Genomic DNA, 22801 nt, shown 5'->3' on the forward strand with positions numbered 1-22801 from the left:
CAAAAACAAAAGGACACACAACAGGTTAAACTGCTACCGTCCGGCGCTGACCGGCTCTAATCATACCAAGCCGATGTGTAAAACCATCCGCCCGTCCAAAAACAAATTAGACAACAGTGCTCGCTGGTACTTTATAAATGCACAAGGAAGGAGGGCTGTTTTATTGAATGCAGCCAACAAACCTTTCCGTCCGGCTGTACCGTGCAGCCCCGCGGCTCTGCGTGCACCCGGCAGCCTTACCCTGCTAACACAAAAGCTCGGTTTGGCAATTCCAGGCATTTTCAGTGCTCAACATACGCCAAAACTGCCCACTCTCTGTCTCTGACTTTGGTCTCCTTCCAAAAGGTCCTTTTATTTATTTATTTATGTATTTTTTTCCCCTCCCTGCTACAGCCGGTGCCACGTCGAGACGGGAGAGTTGGGCTCGAACATGGCCGCAGCCTCCAAGAAAGAGCCAAGTCCCAGCGTCCTCGCTTCCCCCTTCCAGGCAGGAAACAAAATGGCCATGCAGCCATTTTGTTCGCTGGAGATGGGAGGGAAGAAGGGAAGGGAGGGGAAATGGGAGGGTAGGATGCAATAGGAACTGAACAGCTTGGCAGAGATGCCCAGTTCTGTCCTCCCTGCCTCCTGCTGAGTGGACCTCTCCAGCCCCATAGCTGTATGGGGCTGTGGGTCAGGGTTTCCAGCACACGTGAGCTGGTTGAGGTCCTGGAAGGGGTTACGAGTGTTTGCTAGGTCTTGGCAGCACCTCTGGCCTCACCACAACCAGCTCTGTGGGGTTGTTCTCTCTTGAGAGCTCCCAATGGGAGCAGAGCAGGAGAACGGAAACCAACACGGTAACGTCCAACTCCTGTACTTCCCCGGGAAGGAAACGGTGTAAATAACACCCACAGGAGAGCGCGGGGAGGGGGAGAGGAACCCGGGGCAGTCAGCAAGGCCTTTGGGACAGAGGTTCCCAAATGGTTGGATATGAAGAACGAACCATCTGCTCTCCTTTCCAAGCTAAGCCATTCCACAAAAGCCATCTTTGATATTCCGGAGCAGCGTGAGGGCATCACCCCTTACCCTGCCCATCGTCCACAACGTAGGTGAGGTCTCTTTTTGACTACAACCATCCCAGAGCAGGTGGTCAGAGCGGGACACAGCTCATGGGAGAGCACCCAACACAGAGCAAGACGAAGCTGTGAGAGTCACAGATGTTCCCAAGCCTTAGGATAAGTGAGAAGTCCTGGTTACAAACCCCATCCCTATGGATGAAGGGAACTGTAAATGCCACGAGCAAGCACAGCACAGATCTCGTGGGAAAGCCCTGCAAGGAGGGGTGTTAATTGGCACTCTGTGCACATTTCCATATGGATAAATTGAAGCACCAGAGGACAAACCTGGTGAGCTATTGAGTCAGTGGGGAGGACAGTTTTCCTTAAGGAGCAGAATTGCAATGCCAGCACCGCTGTGAAGAAACCAAGGATGCTCTGACTTCTAATAACTGCTGTTTCTCACTATATTCCCACTTTCCTGCAGATGACCCTAAGATCTTCAGGTGAAAATGGTTGTGAATATATTACTTCTTACATTGGTGTGCTTGATTTTCTTTATTTGGAGATGAGCATCACCTGTAGCAAACTGTCAGCATTTGTCCCAACTCTTCATGCAGGGTTGGTGGGCAGCTGTGAGAACTCCTTTGTAGGTAGGCTTGTGTTATTTGTGCCAACAAAGCTTGGGAACTTTGAAGGTATTTGAGAGATCCAAGCCTTGTTTGTTTCAGTAGGATTTGGGACAACAGAGCCCACTGGTGAGGAGATGTCCTCATGGCCTGCAATCTGCAGCCTCTGAGCTGCACTGGTGGTAGACCAAGGCTGCTTTCACGGCCACATCTCTCCCAGAGGACAGGACTCTTGCTCTCAATGCTCTCTGTCTCAGATATTGCTGCTGTGGCCTCACCAGAGCTCTCATTCAAGGCACATCCTTGATGTTGGCTGTTCAATCTCTCAGAGTTGTGAGGGGTTCACTGGATGAAAGCTAGTTGAAAACCAGGAGCATGGCATTGGTAAGGCACGTGGGCCCCTCCTCCATCCCCAGGAGGCTCTCTTAGGAAAATAATTACTGAACGCAGGAGTTGGTGGTCATCCTTCAATGCGAGTCTACTTTCTGCCAAGGATCATTGTTTGATAGTAGATAGAACAAAGAATGCTGTTTGGCTTTGGATCAAAGATGGATGGGGAGAGAAAAAGACTGCCAAATTCTGTTTGAGACCAGGGCTCTTCAGACGGGGTCTGCGATGCTGCCAGGGGTCTTGCAAGCCAAAGTCCTTCAGCTCTGTTTTTTTGTGCTTTAGCTCTGTTTTTTCTTACCATGTTGTACAGCTGTGGCAGTCAGCTGCTCATCATCATGTGTCTGTGTCTTTAGACTTCCTCAGCATCAAAGCATTCCCTCTGGCTGTTTACTGGAGCCTCTTCAGGTCTTCTCCTGGTTATTCCCTCAATGTGAGCCCATTCGAATGCAGCCCCACTGCCTTATTGCAGATGCTCCTCCTCCCCACGCTGACCGTTTGGCTTCTGGCTCATAAATTTTAGAGGGGATGAAAATGCGAGTAAGAAGCAAAGGAATTTTATTCCTTTGATGATGAGAAAAACTTTCCTTTTGAATGGGGAGGAAGCGTGTCAGCTTTTTTCCTTAGTTGGTGCAAGAGCATGGGTGAACCAAAATGCTTCCTCTGTGTATCTGTGGGCTGATTCTTTTCTTCTTCAGGCTTGTCCAGAGGCCCTTCTCCTCATTTCCCCTTCTCAGAAGTCTTTTTAGGACTCCTCCTCTGTTTCTGTCTATTGGGGATGATGTACAACAACAAAATGATTTGGGCAGGAAAACAGCAGACTTAACACAACTGCATTGCTGAGTTCCTGCAGCTAGTCTTATTGAGTCACTTTGCCTTTGTTTTCTCCTCTGGGAGATAAATGCTCCCTACCTGGGATGGTGGGAAGGTTAATTAGTTAATCTGCTAATTAACTGAACATGTTTTGAACAATGCATTTGCTTGAGGCAATAGATTTCATGAAGGTCTAACACTGGCTTTGGATGGATGGGCTTCTGGTTCTTATCAGCCAGGACACCTCGCCCTCTGCCAGAGAGAAGAGAGCTGGACTTACCTGCATTGCTCAAACTGCTGCTACAGCTCTTCTGAAGCACAGATCAGCAGAGTCCCAGGTCTTCCCTGCCTTTTTCTCTCACCAGCACAGCTCTGGGGCTCCAGCCCAAGGAAGCAGAAATCCAAGATAGCTTTTTGGACAGCTGTGCCAGTCTGCTGTATGCCACAGCCATCTGAAACCCATGTCCACCTTATGCTGGAGGACTGCATACTCCAAAGTCAGTTTCCCCTTTCTTCTAGGAGGTGGATGGTAGGGAGCATCATCCTGCCTGCTAGGGTGAGAGGCAGCTTCGTTTTCCACATCTCTGGGACTTATTAGATACTGAATTTGAAGCTGTTGCTGCGAGCGATCCCATAAGCCAAATTATTTTAGATGTTGGCCGTCCTGAGCTCATCCAAAGACCACTGAATGCATCTTCATGCACCTTCCGTGTCTGCTGAGGTGAAGTCACAGCCCACAGCGAAGGCTGTAACCTGGTTCTGACAAATCCTAACAAAGATGGAACCATTGGTGCTTATGGAGGTTGTTTGCTCACATTTTCTATAGTTCGTTACAAAACTTCCCTGTTCCAACTCAGAAACCATACAGATTCCTAATTGCAGCCAAGTTTGACCACAGATACCATAACACAAATCAATCTCTTTCCTCTTTGTTGATGCAAAAATGCCTCGGAGAGATAATAGCAGTAAGTCTTTGCTGACTGATGGCATTGTTTTGGCTTTGAGCAGCCCGTGGATTGGCCATCCTCCACTGCCATTTCCTAAAAGCAGTATTTTTCTGGTTGTTTATCTTCCCCAGCCTTGTGTGCAGCCATCGCCCAAAAGCCCCTCTCTGTCCAGGGAGCAGGATTTACTGCTTCTGTTTAAGTAGTGGCAGAGCACAGAACAACGGAGGCCCTATGCAAACATGTGCTGCTGTTTTCTTTCGCTTGCCATTTATTCTTTAGTGGTAAATCACAGCACTCGAAAGCAAACAAAACTCAGAAGATCCAGGACCCAAAGTGCTGACTTGAGCCATACAACAGAGGATGAAGACAGGTTGCACTGAGAAGCTAAGCAACAAATGGCCCTTGAAAGCAAAGATGTTTCATCTCTGATGCTTGCCTCAGATTGTTTCTGGCTGGGTTTTGGCTCTCTTTGAACAAGGCAGAAGCTTTGTGCCTGGACTGCTTAGCACACACAAAAGATCTGGGCTGAGTTTTACTCTGATTCAGGTAGGGACCATCTTTATCTTCTGTGTGTGAGCAGCACTGAGTACAATGGATCCCTCGAGATGTTCCAGTGACAAAATGTGACACAAGCAAGAGCTTGTTCACATGGTTTGAGTATACAGAACACCAGGGCTGGGAATGGGCACTGTTAGATTATGTCTTGACTCTCCACCAAGCCTGACCCTTCCAAAGACCCTAAAGGACCAGGCAGGCTCACACCACTGCATTACAACAACAGATTGATCCCCATGCTAGCTCCTTCTTTGACCTCATTTCAGCCCAGGCTGACATCTGGCCCTGTGTTTTCAAGCCACTGCAGGGCTGACACAAGCTTTTGCATAGTTGAGCAAGACTGCCAAGGGAAAGAAGGTGGAATGACTCCTTGGAAAGTGGCATCGGCACCTATCAACTTTAACCAGCGTTTCTACAGAGCGAGGCTGAAAGCTTGGTCCCTCCCATGTCCAAGTGAGACAGCAGAACCTGTACTCAGGATCAGCACAGCTCTACAGCCTCACTGTGGCAGCCGAAACCAATCCACCTTTACCTACTTACAGCAGAGCTGAGCTCAAGGAAACAGGCAGGGTCCGGAAGGCTGAGCTTATCAGCACAGTGCAAAGATCTCTGCAGAAAGTGCAAAGCCCTTTGGAGAATATCCCCACCCACTGTCCCTTTGGGGAGCGCCTTCCTGGGCTTGGCACTGCCAGTCACCGTGATCGTGGTGGCTTTGGTGGCCACAGCTCTCCCAGGGCTTTGGCTGAGTCTATAGGGCAAAATGTAGGCATGGTTGTGGCATCCATGTTGTCGTGTTGTCGGGCTGCATGGAGCAGCCGTGGCAGACGCAGATAAAAGCAGAGCCCGAGAGGCATCTGCCTGCAGTGGGGTGTGCACCGCTAATGCGCAGGGATGAACAGATGGGTTGATTACACAGGGAGAAATGGACACTAATCGTATCCAGATTCACCAGCTGCAGGATTTCCTCCTGAGCCCTGAAGGACAGGAAGCCCTTACCTGCTTCTTTATCCTGTCTCTGTTCATTAGGCCCTTCCCCCACCCTGGGAACCACGTCTGGGCTAATTCCCTGCGCCCAGACCGCAGAGCTCACATCCAGAGGGAACTCCCACAGCACTCCAGCATGGCTGCATGCAGCAGGGGCCTATCCTGTCTTTCAGCTCTGGCACAGCCTGCCTCATGTTTTCCTGCTTGGGGAACCCACTGCAAGGCTCCTCTTGCCTTCCATGGCCTCTCTGAAGAGTGGGGAAGAATTTGGGGCAAAATGAGAGCATGTTGTGCACCAAAGACTGCACTGGGGATCAAAGCATTGTGTGCTACCATGTCCTGCACTGAGGTGCAAACACTTCTGAGATAATGTCCAGTACGCCTTTGGTACACATCCAACGAAGCCAGGGAATTAAGAAGGATTTTGCAGGCTTAAAACATCAGAAGCAACCCTCCAGCAGGCTGCACGATGATTCACTGGGCTGAACTGGGAGGTGGTGTTGGAGAACTTAACTGCATTCTTGCTTCTGGGAGACTGAAACATCTTGAGCAGTCAGGTTTCATAGCCTGCTTAGGTCAGCAGTGCCAGCTTGAAGAAAGGAGCAGAAACCTCCCACCCTCCCTTATCTGCATCTGTCTGCATCCACCCCAGCTCTCTTCAGCCACAGTAAGCTGCTCCCAAAGCAGCATGGCTGCAGGGATGGCCTGAGGTGACCCCCTATGGGGGGGTCTGAGCCCCATCCTCATCCACAGGCATGAGCCCTGGGAGCAGCTTACTGTGGTCATGCTGGTAGCAGCACTGCACTCACTTCTGATGGAGTCTCCACATGAGGAGTAAGCTTGAAAAAGGCTACAGCTCAAGCTGGTGCTCCACGTGGGGCTCTGGGGGACCCTTTCTCCTTACGTGCTGAGGGTGCCTCTGTTCCTAGCCCTAGGCTTGTGTTGTCAGACTCGGTGTGTGCCAGCTCCCACACCATCCCTGGATGCCATGGGATGCCACGTGCTGCCCCTGCGAGCTGGTGCATGGATCTGAGCAAGCCAAGGCCAAAGGAGAGGAGAACCACTCCCTGCATTCTTGGTGTAATTCCCAGAACCTTCCTGCTCAGCCAAAGCTGCTTCAGGTCCCCATGCCTGGCGCTGAAACATCAGCACAGCCATCCTGTGAGTTCAAATCAAACCCCAGGATGCTGACTGGGCAGTCAACCACGCTGAACAGAGCCGTGGCTGCTCTGCAGACCCCTCCAGGCAGGAGGAAGAGGAGGAAGCACAGCACTTTGCATGGTCTTGCAGGTGAGGAGAAGCCTCCTGCCCTGTCCAACCTCTTGGGCAGCTCCTCTGTCCCAGTAAAACAGTGACACTGATGTGCCGGCAGCAGCCATATGGCACAGCAGCACCTGGGTACAGACCTCTCCAAAGCACGAGGTGGTGAACGCAGGGTTATACTGCGTTGTCATCATCAGAATAATGCCATACCTACCTCTTAGGCTTCCTCACCCTGTGCAGCCCCTTGTCGGGCTGCACCTTCTATGTTTTCTGCAGACAGGACTAACTCCTGAGTAAACATAGCATGCCAAATCCAGCACACAAAGTGCAAACCTCACAGGCTTCAGTGGGGGAAGCAGGCACTGCTCAGTGCCCACAGGGAGCCCTGCAAAAACAAACCTCACTTTGTCCTCCCCCAGCTCACTTTTCACAGCAGCCAGGTAACATCAAAGATAAAGAGGAGCCAAGAGCAACCTCACAACAGCAAGCCAGGATGATGGAAGAAGTGGATGGAAATCAGAGCATGAAAGAGGTGATTTATAGGGAATAAAAACTGCAGCAGGAAAGGTCAATAATACTGGTTCTTCTAAAGATGAGCTGTGGAGTGGTTCAGTGGTGAGCTGGCACTGGGTACCCCATGTTCCCCATGCTGCATGGAGTTGTGAGCATCCCTTGGATGGGTTTCTACTGGGATCTCATTCAACTTGTGCCCCCAGATCCACTGCAACAAGCTGGCAACTACGAGGAGGAAGCCCACAAAGGCCTGATTTGCTCTGCCTGCCTTCAACATCCCATTTCTCCAGCAGAAGCGACTGCTGGAGTATAAAGCTGATTGTATGGACCGTGCAGCATGGTGAATGATGGTCCTCATGGGCTCAGCCTGCACACAGACACAGCACGGCAGCAACTGCAAATCAGGCGACTTTCACCAGAGCTTCAAGTTAAAAAGAGAAAGGAAAAAAAAAAAAGAGAGGAGAAAAAAAAAAAAGGAAAAAAAAAAAAAAGGAAAAAAAAGGAAAACACAATCCAGGCTCTGCCTTGGCCAAACCTGGCCCTTTTAAGGAAAGGAAATTTCCCAGAGCCACCCTCGACAAACCTAGAGGCCCAATCCTGCTCTCAGGAATGCCAGTGCAAATCTAGAACAGCTCTGCCGGCCACTGGGGGGGTTATGGCAGCTGTGAGTGCATCCAGCCCTGCAGGGAAGCTCCTGCTCTCCCCCTGCTCTCTCCCCAGTGCAGAGCTTGCACTGCAACAGCCAGGGAGCAAACTCCAGGTTGAAATGCAGTCAGCATCGGAATGGTCTGAATTTGTCCTTTTTGCTGAGCCACGATCTGGAAGCCCCAACCCTGTTTTGCTGCGAGCTGCGTGCGATAAAACAGCCGCGTCCCTTGGCTGGATGGCTGCTACAGAGGGGCCACATGTTTTGCTTAGGGCATGTCCGAAGTGCTTCCTCCAGTTCAGACTTCCTCTGCTCAAGGGGCTGCCCACTGCAGAGCCCAGCGGAGCGATGCCAGCAGCTTCAGTGGGTTTTTTTGGTAGCAGCCCTCTGCCAACTTCTCCCAGGGAAGCAAAAGAAATTGGGGGCAAACCTGCATCCGCCCCAGCCCCTGTTTATGTCCAAAATCTGCAAGGGAAAAGCTACAGCGATGAGTAAAATGCTCATGTTCCCTTCTCATTAGTATTAAAGGTCTGGATGTAAACCAGATGTAAATGGGCTCTGCTGCAGAGGGTATCCTGCCACATTTTGGGGCCAGATCTGACCGGCCCCATTTCCTGCTAACAGCAACGTGGGCATTCAGCTCCCCAGCCAACCACTGTGCAGCACGAGAGCCAGGGACCACAGCAAGCAGCCTCAAAAACGGGAACTGCCAGCAAAGTCCACGGCCCTGAGCTGCACTCCCCCCATTCACAATCCGTTTCAGCATCTCCCTGCTTCTGCTCGGCCCACTACAACCACTGCTTTGCCTTAGAGCTGAAGAGCAAGCGAGTGGGAAGGTTCAGAGCAGAACCAAAGCACCCCAGCATCCAAAAATGCAGTGCACAAAGCAACGCAGGTTGCCACCGGGCCCACAAGGCACCCAGCACCTGAGAAAGCATCTCTAGGAGGTGAGTGGGGTGCGAGACAAACTCAGGGATGTCCCCTGGAGAATGGGTGGGAGATGGAGGTGAAGCTGAGCTGGGGCGTTTGGGTGCTCTGCAGCCAGTTCAAAGGCTCTGCTGTAGGGCTGTGCGTCACTTGCTGAGAGAGAGAATATTGTTTTTGGAGAAGGGAGGAGGAGGGGGAAGCCAGCAGTGGGGAAGGAGGAGGAAAAATTTGGTGAAGGAGGAGGGGCAGTTCGCATGGCTCCTGAGCACCTGCATAGTGCGTGGCAGGAAGGAGGCAGGGAGACCCTGCCCTGCAGACAGGCTGCTTTTGTTGCATCCCAAACGGGCCTCGATTACATCTGACAGAAAGAGGGCAGAGTCCCACACAGCGCGGACAAAACCCCCGAGCTCAGCAAGACCTGGAGAGCTTCGGCACAGCGGGGAGAGGTGTGAAGCTCCGCGAATCGCCCTCTGCAACGCCCCGTGCCTTGGCCAGGCAGCCCCTTCCCAGCTGCAGCCAACTCCAGAGCCCGGAGGCCACCGCGGCTCCACGGCAGCCCTCCCTGCTGCTCCCTTGCCCATCTTTGCCCAGCGCAGCCCTGTGCCCAGCTACGGGGTTTGGCCACGGCCCTGCGCCCATCCCGCCGTGTTGTGCCAGCTTCTAAACAGTTAACACCACCAGAACCAGACCGCAGCGGTTCCCTCGTCCGCAGATCCCTCCAAAAAAGAAAAGAAACGATCCTCTTATTCTCTCCTCCACCCACCTGGGCCGCCTCCTGGCACCCATCCCATGCCCACGACCAGCGCGAGGCTCGGGGGGCTGTGGGCTCCCACCACGCTCGCCGCGGCTGCCATGTTGAATTGCAAATCCGACATGAGTCGACATCTTTTTTTCTCCCCCTCCGTGGTGGAAGCACAAAAGCACCCGCGTGGGGGGACGGCGGTGAGCGGGGCGAGAGGAAAAAAGCACCTGGAGCGGTGCTGCGAGGTGGGACGCGAGGGCGCATCCCTCCACATGGAGCGATTCGAGTCTCAGCACCGCGGGCTGCGGGGAAGGGGCTTTTGGGGAGAAGGCGGATTGCAGCAACAACAAAGCGCCGGGCGGAACGAAACGGTATTTCAAATCAAAGGCAAAAAGCACCCCAACCAACCAACCAACCAACCAACCAAAAAAACCAAGAGCGAGGTTCGATTCCGTACCGAGGCAGCGAGAGGGACGCACCGCCGGCAGAGTGGTTGTGTTGTGGAGCAGTGGCTGCTTTCAGCTCCGCTTATCCGGACAGTCACCAGGGAAGGATCCTTTTCCGAGAAAGGCCAGTTGGAGTGAGACAGCTTTTTTTTTTTTCTTTTTTTTTTTTTTCCCTTCTCTCGCTTGCTCTCTCTCCCCTTTCCTTCTCCTCTCAGCTCAACGCCAAGAAATGGGCGGTGCCTGGATGCCAGGCTCCATCCGAACGAGACGCCGAAGGCCGGGGCAGGCTGGCACAAAGGCGAGCTGGCAGGAATTCCTGCACTGCTCCGAAAATCCACTCTGAAGAGTTCTGCCCCATTTGGCCCCGAAGGGCACGAGCACGGGGCGGGGGGAATGGGGGGCGAATAATAATAATAATAATAAAGAATGGGGCAGAAATAAAGCTGGGACCTTCCTGTGCCTCGACCCAGGTTAAACAAAAGGCCTGGGGACGTGGATAGGGCGCTGTGCCCCCCCCCAAGAGCCGTGTGCTCTTTCCCGCCCGCACGCCCCCTCATCCCGCCTCGTGCTCGGTGCAAAAAAAGGGCAAAAAAAAAAAAGAAAAAGGGAAAAAAGCCGAAAGCGACGCGTCCGCCATGAGGGCAGCATGGCAGCAACCGCCTCCGACGGGGCAGATCGAGGGCGGCTTGTGTGTTTTAGGGCGTATTTGGGGCCTTTTTGTCGCTGCCGCGAGCACATGGGTTTGCCGATGATAAAAAGGGAGTCCCGGCGGGCTCGGGAGGGGGGCCGAGGGGCTGAGAGCGCTGCTGGGGAGATGCCAAGAGCACGGAACAAAACACGTTTTCATCTCGCCCGCACCAGGGGCCGAGGGGCGGCCGTGCACCCCGCAGCCTCCCGGGGAGCGGCTGCCAAGCCCGCCTTGGCACGGCTCCCCAAACAAAGCCGTCACCCATCCCCGAGCAGGCGCTGACAGTAAGCAAAGTGACAGGCGCATCTCCCGCATGTTAATCCAAACGACGAGGAGCGAGCGGTGCCAGCATCCTCCCCCCCCCCCACCACCCCCCCTTCTCCCCACACCCCCCTTTCCCCACATGCACGCGGACCCCCGGCCCCGTCCACCCCACCCTTGGCACCCGTCGGCCTCGTGCAGGGCCTTTCCTTTGGGCGGGTTTAAATCAAAACAAGCGGCCGAGCTTCGGGGGGCGAACGAGGCCGCTCGGCGTCGGCGGTACCTGCTCCGTTCCCGCTGTCTTCCTCTCGCCTTGGATGCGTGACAAGAGCCAACTCGCCTCTGGTGGGCTCTGGGAGCCGCGGGGCTGTAACCCTTTGCAGGAAGTTGGCACGGCTCCCAGGTAGGACTCGACTCCCACATGGCTCCCCCCAGCAGCCGCCGCCGCTGCTCCCTCCCTCCTCTCCCCACCCGGCTCTGCCCCCAGGCCCGGCGTTGCCCCACGCTGTTGCCCATGGGGCTGCCCCACGCGTTGCCGCTCTTGCACACGTACCCGTGAAGGATGACCTGGGCAACACCGAGAACAACAACTTCCTGCTCCGGCTCCCTCCAACGCCTGTTTCCACGCGGTGTGCGGCGAGACGGGGGGAGCTGGGAGGAGGTTTGGGGGTTTGTCGTCATTGAATCATGCTTTTTTTTTTTTTTTTCTTTTTTTTTTTGACTGTATATATATATATATATATCTATAAATTTTTTTTTTTTTTTTTTTTTTTTTTTTTGCTGGACCCAACACGAAAGGAAGAAAAATGGGAAGAGAACAGCTCCAAGCCAGCAAGACAATGCATGGGGGACAGGAGATTCGCACAGCTCTCGGGATCCATCTCTCCTGCCCCATTTCGGAACCCCACGCCTCATCCATGCGGTGCTCCTGAACGATTCCAGTCCGCAGTCCGGAGTCCCTCCGAGCTGCCAAGAGCATCGCAACAGGAAAGAAAGAAAGAGCGAGAGGGAGAGCGAGGCAGAGTCCTCACAATCGAGCAGCGAGAAGAGCAAGGAGAAATTAACATCCAATTAGCGCCGTGTTTAACGAGGGAGACAGAGGCGGCTGTTGTTTTATTGCCCTGTTCTTTTCAGGCACATCTGACAGGCAGCAGGGAAGGCACCCCAGCTCGAAGTGACGTCATCATATTTTATTTTTTTATATATCTTTTCTATTTTTTCCTTTTCCCCCCGTCTTTCCTCCTTCCAAGTTGCAAGGCGAGGTCTCGGCAACGCGGCCAGGGCGACGCAGGGCTTCGAGCCGACGGCTCCGGCCTCCATCCATCCATCCATCCATCCCCCCTCCCCAGCAGCGGCCCTGCAAAACAAACACCAACCCCGGCCCGAAGTCTTTGTTCTTCCAAACAATTAAAAAGAAAAAAAAAAAAAAGAAGAAGGAAAAAAATAAACATTCAGGTCAAGCCGGAGGGAACCCGGAGGAGGTTCTGCGCTCAGCGTGTCCCTGCGTCCGTCTCGCTGCCGTTCCTCTCCCGAGCCGGCTCTCTCTCGGCTTGTAAAACTTTGCTGCATGTGACGCTGCTCCCAACCTCCTTTGGCAGAGTGACAAGAACCGCGCTGCCGGGATCGGAGAGCGCAGGCGGCTTTTAAGGAAGAAACTCAATTCGCCCAGATTAGAGAATTAGGGATGTTTTAATCAAGGGACAGCGTGGGGCTGCCAGCGGGCGGCCGGGAGGGACGGCAGCGGGGTGAGCGGCCGTGAGGACGGCGATGCCGTGGCCCCGTGTGGGGCTGTGCTGTGGGGAGAGGAGCTGCGCTGCGAACCGGGGAGACTTAATGTCGTGGCCTCGGCTCTCTCCTCCCCCCGGGGCGGGGGGGCCATGCGAGCAGGGTGGGAGGAAGGCCCGACGGGGTCTCGTCGCAGGGAGGAAGCAAGGCTGCGGGGCCCCCGTGCTGCTGGATTGGGGGGGGGGGGGGGGGGGGGTCGGCTGGGGGAGCGGGCAGAGTTTCCTCCATACGGCTGTGTGCAAAGCAGGGGGTGTGAAATGCTGCTCGACACCTCCTCGGAGCTGCCCGCAGACTGCGGCTGTGCGTGGGGACACGCGGCTGCATGGAGAGAGGCTGCACCCATCGCTGCCTCTCGTCCTCATCTCCGGCTGGATTTCCCTCTGATCCCTCTGCCTCTCGCTCTGTGTCCCCAGCAGGTCCCGCTCGATGCTCTCCATCACCTCCCACCTCACTCCTGCCTGCCGTGAGAGGGGACAGCTCTGTGACCACCGTGCCCCAGTCCCAATTCCCCACCCTGAACCCTTCCCAGCAGGACTGGGCTGCACCAGTCGCCTCTCCAGGGGTTACTTTTATTATTAAGGATCTATTTGCCCCTATGGAGCTCCCTGCTGCAGGAGAGCTGCACAAAGAGACTCAGAGGGCAGCACTGCTGCGGGGCATTGCCTCACTGCCCGTAAGCCCAACACTGCAGTGACAGCACCGGGAAAGGTGTGCTCAGGTCTTTGTCTTAGCTGAAGGGCTTTTAGCAGCAGAGGTCTGCAGGGGAAAAGGGCCCCAGGGGGGCTCAGGGCTGCCTCGACCTGAGTTTCCCTCTCCCAGCTTCAATCTCTGTCTCCTTTGTCCCCTCGGCAGCTGGGAGCAGATGAGGCCAAAGTCCCGATAATCTCCGCTTTCCACTGGGGAACGATAAACTGCAGGCACAGGGCGGTTGCAAACTCCACCCATCCCATTTTCTGTGCTGGAGAGTCAATATTTAAACACAGGTTTGCTTCCTGGCCAGATAGGAGAACGCCAGGGCCGTGCATGGGTCCTCAGCACCGGACCCAACCCTCCTTCCATCCCACTTCATTTGTTCTCCCAACAGCAGTTTCAGCCCTGAGCTCCTCTGTTGTAGCAGCAGGGCCCCATCCTTGTCACCTGTGCTGCACGGGCTGGGCATCCAATTAACAGGCAGCAATTAAAAGGGAGGGGCTGGTGATGTTTTCTCCTTGCCTGTTCCTGGTGCAGCTGCTGTCCCAGTAGAGGGACACCTCAAAGGAAGCGAGGGACAAGAAGAACCAGAAAGCAGGAGGTAAGGAAGTTAAGGACCGTATGAGTGACAGCCCCTGCTCTGAGGTCAGGCTGGGGTTGTGAATGACCTCCTGTGTGCTACCTGAAGGCCTCTGAAACCTGGTTTTCATTTAAAATGGGTTGAAAGCTGCGTTTAAGAGTTGTTTCAAGCAAAGTTTGTGAGCCACGGTGAATTGAAGAGAGGAGGTTAAAAGAAATAGTGCTTCTCAATTGCAGCCAGGATGTGTGCAAGGTGAAGGTGCTACAGGAGGCTTTGCAGAGGTGTGACCAGCAGAAGGTGGCCTTTATTTGGAGGATAAAGACCAAGTGCCTGATGTGGGCTGTGCAGCACCTGATGTTGAGATGCACAGGAAATCAGCTCCTGTATTAAAAGAAATGCCTTAAATGGAGACCCTTCCTGAGCAAAGGAGCCCGTTGTACAAAACAGATTAACGTTGCCTTAGAAAAGAAAAAGGAACAAGCAAGGAGAGTCGTTTTATAGCTGTATTTTGGAGCATAGTTAAATCCTCTTTAAAACAATTTCTGGTTAGGGGTCAGGGCCATGCATTGAGTGTTGTTACTGTAACACAAACCTTAGGGGAGCAGGGGGAGGACAGACAGGACCGACTTCACAACACCAAAGGGAGCTTTTGGGGACAGCAGCCTCCATGTGTGCTGCTGCTGCCCCTGCCTGCAGCCTGCTCAGGGCCCCAAAACCTCTTCCCAGGGAGTGCAGTAACACACTGAACTCTGTGCAAAAGACTGCTTCGTGGGGAACTGAAGTGGGGGAAATCTGCCTGGCTGTGGTAGCAGCACAGACCGGTGGGGGGGAAGGGGAGGAACAACAGTAATTCTGTGTCTGGGAACTGAGGATAAATCCTGCACTGCTGTCACAGGTGAGCCCTGCTATGCAAGGGCCTGCCGTGTCACTGCATGTGTGAGAAGCCTGTGGCTCTGTTCCCAAGCCTTTGGCTGGCTGAGATTTATTCCTTTGCTTCAGCCAGCGATGGGCCTGGTGCCTCTATTGCAAGACAAACCCTCCTGCTTGTAGCAGTTAACAGATCAACACCTCCAACAGCCCAGCACCATAACAGGACTCTGTGCTTGTCCATCAGTGAGTGGCGATGCCGCCCTTGGGGGGGAGATGCTCATGTGATGCAGCATGATCCAGCATGGAAACACTGTACCTGAGCAGGGGCTGATCCAACCAGGGACCAAACCCTTCCCTTAGAAACGTGCACGCTGCCTGCAGTACACCCAGCCTCCCTGGGCTGTGAGGTGCATCCTAAATGCGCTCCTCCCAGTGCAAAAGGCTTTCCCACAGCAGACACCGTGTGCCACGCACATCCTGAAGTGCCTCCTCCATCTTCTGATGCTGTCCTGGAGTCAAGTCATACCTTTCTCTTAAGGACACGTGTTGTACTTCATTGTAATGGGACTGTTTCTCTTTTCTGTTTTGAAATTAGTATTTCCCTTTCATGCCCAAGGGAGCTGGGCTGCTCCCTAGAGTTTAGATACCCTGAAGTTTGCGTCTCAGTCTTGACTGTTCAGTACAAGCTACCTGCCACACACATCAGCCCTCTCCACGAGACACAAGACAGGAGCTGGTTGTGCTGCTGCTGCTTTTCTCAGCAGGGCAGCCCTGGATCTCTTGCCGCTTCTCAGCTTAGGCAGAACGAAGCAGTCTTTTGTCCCTGCATCCTGGGGCTGGTTTCTTTAGCATCCGGGCATTTTCTGGTTTCACAGGCTTTCCCAGTATTGTCAGATTCACAGACCAGAGAAACATCCTTCTGCTCTCTCTCCTATGCGTCCTGATCAAGATAGCCATGAGGAAGGGGCTTTGACTCAGCTGGAGCCTGAAGCCAGATCACTGCAGGCCAATTGGTGGTTGGCCTTGCTGGAAAGGAGGTGCCTTGGTCTGGCACCACAGACTTTGGATCAAAAAGAACAAATATACATATGGAAACAAGCTTAGGGTTCTTCAAGGAGTCCAAGTTTGTACTTTTCCCTGCAAGCTGGGGTCAGTCGATAGGGAAGCAGGCTGCTTGCATGGGTGCTCTGCGGAAGAGCAGGCTGGAGCCACGGAACAGCTGCCCCTGAGGAGGAAAACCATGGGGTTAGGGCATCCATGCTGAAGTGCTGCTTTGCTGCTAGGTTAGCAGGGAAGGAATGAGATGTGTCTGCTGCAGGGCTGCCAGCCATGAGCACCCCAGGTTGCTACAGAAGAGAAAGTGGGGCTTCAACCCTGGGAGCACTGGGGTCAGGCACTTCTAACAAGGATGCCTGACAGGGCAGAGCTGTGGGGCTTTGCTCTTATGCAGTGCCTGAGGTTGGAGGCTGCAAGCTAAGGTAACAGGAACACACCAGTACTGCCGTGCCTGGTACCAGTGCCGTAACTGGAAGGATGGAAAGAGTTACAGAGCACATCAGGAATGCAGCACAGGTACCTGAGGGCAGTGCCAGAGCCCTCAGGAAGGAGTGAAGGGAACCCAAAGCACTGTGTGTGCCTTGTTCCCTCACCTGGCTACTGAGATACCTCCAGCAATGGATCCAGGATGTGAATGCAGGAGCATAAGGAGGGAGGCCGGCACGCAACCTGCATGGCAATGAAAAATAGCTGAGATGATCTGTATAGCTGTCACAACATCCAGAGATAACACAAGTGTAAGTGAGGACACAGACACAGTGTCTGCACTGGGCTGAAGGCCAACTGACCAGCTTGTTACACTGCAGTGGATCATCTAATTTCATTACCCCAGGAGCGTACAAACAAGGAGTGTTACCTGAATACCTTAGGAAAGCAGGACTGTCTGCTGTATCTACACCTTCAAGGAGCAGATATCAAGAGAGCATCACGCCAGCTGGTGAGATCCAAACCCATTCCCATAAGCACACACACAGAAAGACACAGGAAGCAGCAGAACTGGGGAAGCAGGCTAGGTGAAGGAGTTACTGCTGCTTGGTCCTGTTTCTCACCTCTCTCCCTGTGCTGCATTAACATCTTTGCATTTCTTCATGCCTGTTCCCTTTGATCCCTTCTGCCTCTGGTCTAGTTCAGGTCAGGCTGTACCACCACCACTCTCCCAATTATTCCTCCCCATCTGAGCTTTCATTCTGCTTGCCTGCTCCCTCTGATCTAACACTGTAAGTAACCTGGGATGGGAAACCAGGCGCCTATGCAAAGTGCCATACAGTTTATGGTTCTGCATGAAGGCTTTACGATGGTAAAGGCTTCAGACAACAAGAGACTGGAGGGAAAGCATCAGATCTCAGTGTGACAGACGTACCCACAGTTGTTCACTGCCATGAGATCTCCCACGAGAAGAAATGGATACGTCAGCATGCTCATTGCAATCTGAAAGCACAGAAGTCTGGTAGCATCTCTCACGTTCACGACAAAAGCAGTATTTCTAGCATGTTAAGTTATCCTCATCTTCGGATGTAGAGACTTCAAACGCACCCGCTTTGCCCCCAGACCACGAGCTCTCACCCCACAGACAGCAGGAGGCAGAGGGATGCTGTGGCAGTTCTCTACGTACCCCCATCACGAATTTCGTGTAGCTCCGGATCACCGACGCCTGGCTGAACTGAAAAGAGAAGCCAAAGGATTATGGAGGAGGTGGATAATACCAGGCTGTCCCTGTCGCTTCATGACATCCCTCTGAGCCTGAGATTAGTCTGTTGCAGTGTTAGTCTCCCCTCCCCATTGATGCCTTGCAGCTCAAAGTGCTCGGTGCAGATTCCCAAGCCCTTTGCAGGGCAGTTCCACTCACATTATCGTCCACTGCGTAGGTGTTGATGAAGTGAGCCAAGAGATTGCAGCACCAGAGGAAGATGACATCCCCCAGGATGTGAGGGACTAAACCTCTGCAATGGTAAAAACACAGGCGTGAGGTGCAGAAGGATCCAAGCCCCCCCTTCCCTCTGCCAACACGGAGGAATCCCACTCCCCAGAATGCATCTTTATTTTGGGAGGAGCTGAAAGGAGAAGGGGAGACTTTAGGGAAGAGCTCTTGTGGACCTCAGGGGATTGGTTTTGTTTCCTGCCCTGATTGCTGCAGCAGTAGAAAAGCAATTGGGAAAACATGCTCTGGAGCAGCCTGCTCCACTTGCTGTTTTATTGTCAAGAGCATTTCAGAGCCCAGAGAACTGGTGCTGGTCTGCTTGCAGCAGGAGATGGCTGCAGATACAGGGGAATCAAGTCAGTCCATCCACTGAAATATCTTCCTCTCTAGCTGGACATGCCCTCAGAGTGAGCGTAGAGGTTGTCAGGCAATGAGAAATAAATGGTCCTCAATGATTGTAAGGGAATTCAGATGGCACTAGGAGCACTGAGAGCAGAACAGCAACAGTTTGGTCCTGCAGATGTAGTTTGTGTTCCCCTTGTGGCAGTGTGATTTCCTAGCGGAGTCGCAGAGCGTACAGAACTTCAAAGCCCTCTTGAGACATTTTGCATTGTGTTAAAACCTTTCCTGTGAACCATGAAGTTTAATTAGGCTACCAACAGTGTTTATTTCATTGGAAAGAGGGAACATAGCCAGCTCCTTCCATGGGCTGTTTTTTAGGGAGCTGGAGGAGAGGGGACTGAGGCTGAAGCTCAGGGAGCATCGTGGAGGAAGTGGCATTCAGGGGTGATGTGGAGCTGCAGATCCTGCAGAACAGCTGTAGGCTGCAAGTTATGTGGTGACACCTGGTTAAGGGGGGTCTCTGTAGACCTCCAGCTCTTCCTCCGTGGGGAAAAATAGTGAGGCACCCTGTTCACCTCTTGCTGATGTGTTCCTGTTTCATCTGAAAGCTCAGACTTTGTGATTCCAGAGCCAAACACATCAGGCCTGAAAGCCCCTCCTGAGATTTCAGAGCTGCCTTTACCATGATTGAAGTAACAAAGCAAGTTACCTCTGCACCAGGAGCAGAGGCAGCAGGAAGCTCTGTCTTACAGATGTGAGAAGAAGTCAATAAGTGTTAATTAAGAACTGAAGCAAGGAAGTGTCTGCTGGACTTCTGCTTTAGTGATGCTGTCAGTTCACCATGCTTCACACAATGGGGTCTGAGCTCCTTTGGGCAAACAGTTGCTCCTGCACTGTGCAGTGTTCTGCTCCTATCAGATGGGCAAACCTGCTGCCAGCATGAACCACCTGTTCATTACAAGCACCCATGGTGCTTTTCAGAGGAATGTGCTTCTTATCCAGGCCCTGGCTCTTATTTCAACAAGGAGCCTCATTGTTGCACTTGAACTTGGTGCCTGTTGCACAAACAAATGCTTTAAATGCTTCTTTGCTGAAACACAAAGAAGCACGAGCAGCGTGGGAGGGGTAAAAGCTCAGTAAAAATACTGAGTTTTCCCTGGGCTCTAAAAGTATGATTGAAGATAAGATCAGGGGAAAACTTAATGGTCAAACTGGAGCTCTGTCAAAGGCACAGATTCAAGCTCTGCTCACAGGAGTGATGTGAGAGTCCTGCAGGCAGACAAGGCTACTGGTAGGAGGGAGCTCAGGGGGTCATCAGCACCTATGGGAGAAGATATTCAAACAACTCACGTACACAAAGAATCCCAGGATCCCTTCCTCCTTGAATATCCTGCCAATAGCTCTGAATACACCGCTGCCAAGAAAGGAGGAGAGCTGTAAGCATGTGGAGGTTGTCCCTCAGACAGCTTCCCTTTCTATCAGCATTTAAAACAAAAAGGCAGGAATCTCACTGAGTGATCAGCAAGGTGCACTGCAGCCACCAAAACACCCAGTGGCACAAAGCTGAACTGAAAGGGATTCCAGGGGCAGAGTCCAGCCTTCCCACATCCCTTCACCCCGCTGTCATCCACCCTCTAAACATAGCTCAGACTCATTTTTCTGTCTCCCAGACCTCCTGGATTACCACATCCCCCACAGTGTGGGAGCAGCAGGCAGGCCTGACTTCAGGACTTGTGTTTTTCTGTGCCCAAACTCTCCACAACTGCAGCCATTCACCTGTATTTGACTTCCCGGCCGACAAACTGGACCATGCAGCGCATAGAGATCACTAAGAAGAAAGAAAGGAAGGAGTTTGGGTTGCAATGGATGCAAAGGAGGATGTAACCCAGTCTTTTTTGCCAGCCCTTCATGCAGGTCAGCTCCTCTCAGTGGCCCTCATCAATGCAAGGCACGTTACATACTGGTCCTCTCCCTCAGTATGTAGTTATGGGTCGGTTCCTCACAGCCAAGCTGAATATCAGCCATCTCAACACTGGGACCCACATCTGTTCTGTGGTTTCATACAAAGCCGCTTCTGTTTACGTGATGAGCTTCTCTATCAGAGTTTTGGGGGCTGTGCTCAGTCAGGGCAGGGTTCCTTGGCCTGGGGAGGACGGGCAGAGGGACAGGACTCACCGTGCAGCGGATGTGACACAACCCGGGACACGCACTGCATCATCATCTCGTGAGATGTCTGCAGAGAAAATGGCATGAAAAGTTCCTCCTGTGCAGATTGGGTCCCTTCCCTCGGTGCAGCTCAACCCACTTCAGATCCCAGACCTGCTTTTCAATCTGTTATTTTTGTGGCAAGCCTCTATTTCTATGAAATATTTCACATCTGCGTACAGTGGCTCCTAAATGCTGCAGCCTTTTTACCTGGAACTCCTCCATAATTCCACCCACAAGCCACATTTTAAGCTGCCTCTGCTTTCAAGGCACATCCCCAGTGTGATCTCCCTCATCACTCGCTGACACTGCACAGCCATTTCTCACCTCTTTCACCACTTTCCTAAGGGAAGTCTTCACATCATCCTTGTTAGACACGTGTTCCATGTCCTCCAGTGGAAAGGCCTGAGGAGGAAGAGAAGAACCACAAGGTCAAAACTGATGGAGATGCTGACCTGCAAGCCCTTGATTTCTGAGGAGGAAAACCATGAGCTTCTGTGCTCTAAAATGCATGGGAAAAAAAATCCAGGAAAAAGGGAAGACGGGGGAAGGATGGGTGGAAAGTAAAAATGGTTGAAAACCATCACAAAACTGCTTGCCAAAGACAAAAGGCAAACGGTCGCTCAAGTTAAACTAAGATTCCCAATAAAATAAGTTTTGGGGATATGGGTATTTTTTTCCTTTTGTCCTGGAGGACTATTTGGAGCCACGAGGAGACAGCATATGCAGTCATGGCTGGTTGCAAGCATGTGCAGCCTCTGTGGCTCTGCTGCAGTAGCACTGGCTGCCCCGACAAGCTGATTTATGGAGAGAGAAGCCGACCTTTACCTTCTTTACGCTCCCCCTGGTGATGGTTGATAAAGTGCTTGAGATGAGGCGAGGAGTAAGGCCACGGAAGAGGCCTCTCTTCCCATCCACTTTCACAATGTGTCTGGCTGGGTAAGAAAACACCAGGCTGCTGTCAGTTTGAGAAGCAGCTGAGCCACAGAGAGCACTCTGCCCTGCCAGAGCACAGGCTGCATGGGTTGGCCACAGGAAGACTCACCGTAGGTGAAGAAGCCAGGCAGGTACAGTACTTTCCTTCCCAGTACATTTCTTCCAACAGTTGGAGGTAGTGGTTCGTGCCCGACCTGCAGAACAAACCCTGTGAGCAGATCTCCAGCTCAGTTCTGGCAGTCCTGACCCTGACAGACCGCGTGGCCTCCATCCCATCTGCCTGAGCTGCTGAATGGCTGTGTCCCCCCCCATCACCCTATGACAGATGGGGGTCTCGTGATGCAGGCAGTCCCTTTCCTCTTACACAGGGTTCCTGGGGTTCAAGAGGCCCTCATCCCCCCCATTTTATAAGGGTTTCTATTACAGAGGGGAACTCAGGATGAAAAAGGATGATGACCCACAGTGTCATATAAAGATTTTCAATCCTTTGTTCTATAGCAATCCCTACTGTGTCAGTATTTTCATTTTCATCCCATTCTGCAGAGTCCTCACTGCTGTCACATACAGGGCTATGTATGATTTCCTATTCCCTGTTACAGAGCCGTCCCTGATGCAGAAATATCCTCATTCCCCCAGGGCTCCCCAGCTTATAGGCACCTCCATCCTCGCAGTGACAGCTGGGATCTCCGTGACACGGGGACCGTGGTGACAGATTGCCATCCCATCTCACACCCTGTGCCCCCCCTTCCCCCCCCACACACACATTATAAGGAGCTCCCATCGCTACATACGGGGCTTCCCTTTGTACGGAGGTCCTCACAGCTCATCCCGTAACCCTCTGTAAGGAGGAAGGGGTTCCCCATCGTTACACAGGCCGTCACTCCATAGAGATGCCCCACTCCCCGGGATGTCCTCATCCCCCCGCACACCGCTGCCAACACCGCAGAGTTCCTCGTTCCTCCCTGCCCCCAAACGGGGGTCTAGGCCCCCACACACCCCCACACACACACCCAGCCCCGGACCTGGACGAGCAGCTTGACGTAGAGCAGCGGGTGGCTGGCGGCGGCGAGCCCGGCACCCAGCGCCACGAACAGCCCCTCGGTGCCCTCGGCCCGGCCCGGCCCGGCCACGGCTCCAGACCCGCCGCCAGGGGGCGCCCGCGCCACCGAGGGCAGCGGTGCTTCGCCCGCCATGGCCCCGCCGCCGCCGCCACTGCGCCTGCGCCGCGCCTTGCGTCGTGCGTCACCGCGCTGCCGGGAGCGGTGGGCGGGACCATAATGCGAGGCTGCGGGGGGGGGGACGGCTGGCAGAGCGCGGGGCGTAAGGCGGCCGTGACGGTGCATGGCGCGCCGTTGAGACGGCATCTGTTTATGCCCTTGTTCCTGTGAATATTTTATGCTCCCGTTTCATGTTTGTGTTCTATTTAAAATATTGTATTCGTGTAGTCGTAGTCTGGTTCCTCCGCTCGCCCCGGCAGCTCTCGGCCGCGCTTTTAAATTAACCCGGTGCGGGAAAGCAGTAGTGCGATCTATCCGTGAGCGGCGGGAGCAGTAGAGACGCGGTCCTCCGGCTTTCCTAGAGCGG

The 22801-nt window shown here is 53.3% G+C and overlaps 2 protein-coding genes across 4 annotated transcripts; one reads left to right on the forward strand and one right to left on the reverse strand.

Moving 5' to 3' along the window:
• The first annotated feature begins 9246 nt into the window (after positions 1 to 9246).
• Positions 9247 to 12781, forward strand: LOC125684085 (uncharacterized). 3 transcript variants are annotated; one of them, XM_048925815.1, is made up of 2 exons: positions 9247 to 10020; positions 11634 to 12781. In XM_048925815.1, exons 1-2 carry the CDS (start codon positions 9488 to 9490, stop codon positions 11908 to 11910), a joined length of 810 nt encoding a protein of 269 aa, XP_048781772.1. In that variant the 5' UTR covers positions 9247 to 9487; the 3' UTR covers positions 11911 to 12781. The 3 variants fall into 3 exon arrangements, 1 of the variants encoding a protein (XP_048781772.1); XR_007373216.1 differs by lacking the exon at positions 9247 to 10020 and adding an exon at positions 11058 to 11464; XR_007373215.1 differs by lacking the exon at positions 9247 to 10020 and adding an exon at positions 11058 to 11238.
• Positions 12782 to 13832: 1051 nt separating this feature from the next.
• Positions 13833 to 22627, reverse strand: MTCH1 (mitochondrial carrier 1). The gene is given in 14 exon segments (XM_048926185.1): positions 13833 to 15985; positions 16410 to 16485; positions 17177 to 17244; positions 17429 to 17476; positions 17663 to 17756; positions 19431 to 19490; positions 19853 to 19904; positions 20252 to 20309; positions 20609 to 20686; positions 21110 to 21216; positions 21327 to 21411; positions 22240 to 22502; positions 22505 to 22576; positions 22579 to 22627. Coding segments are annotated over 14 exon segments (1185 nt in total). The 3' UTR covers positions 13833 to 15910.
• Positions 22628 to 22801: the final 174 nt, after the last annotated feature.

The sequence above is a fragment of the Lagopus muta genome, chromosome 24 (genome assembly GCF_023343835.1).
Source record: "Lagopus muta isolate bLagMut1 chromosome 24, bLagMut1 primary, whole genome shotgun sequence".
NCBI classification, from domain to species: Eukaryota; Metazoa; Chordata; class Aves; order Galliformes; family Phasianidae; genus Lagopus; species Lagopus muta.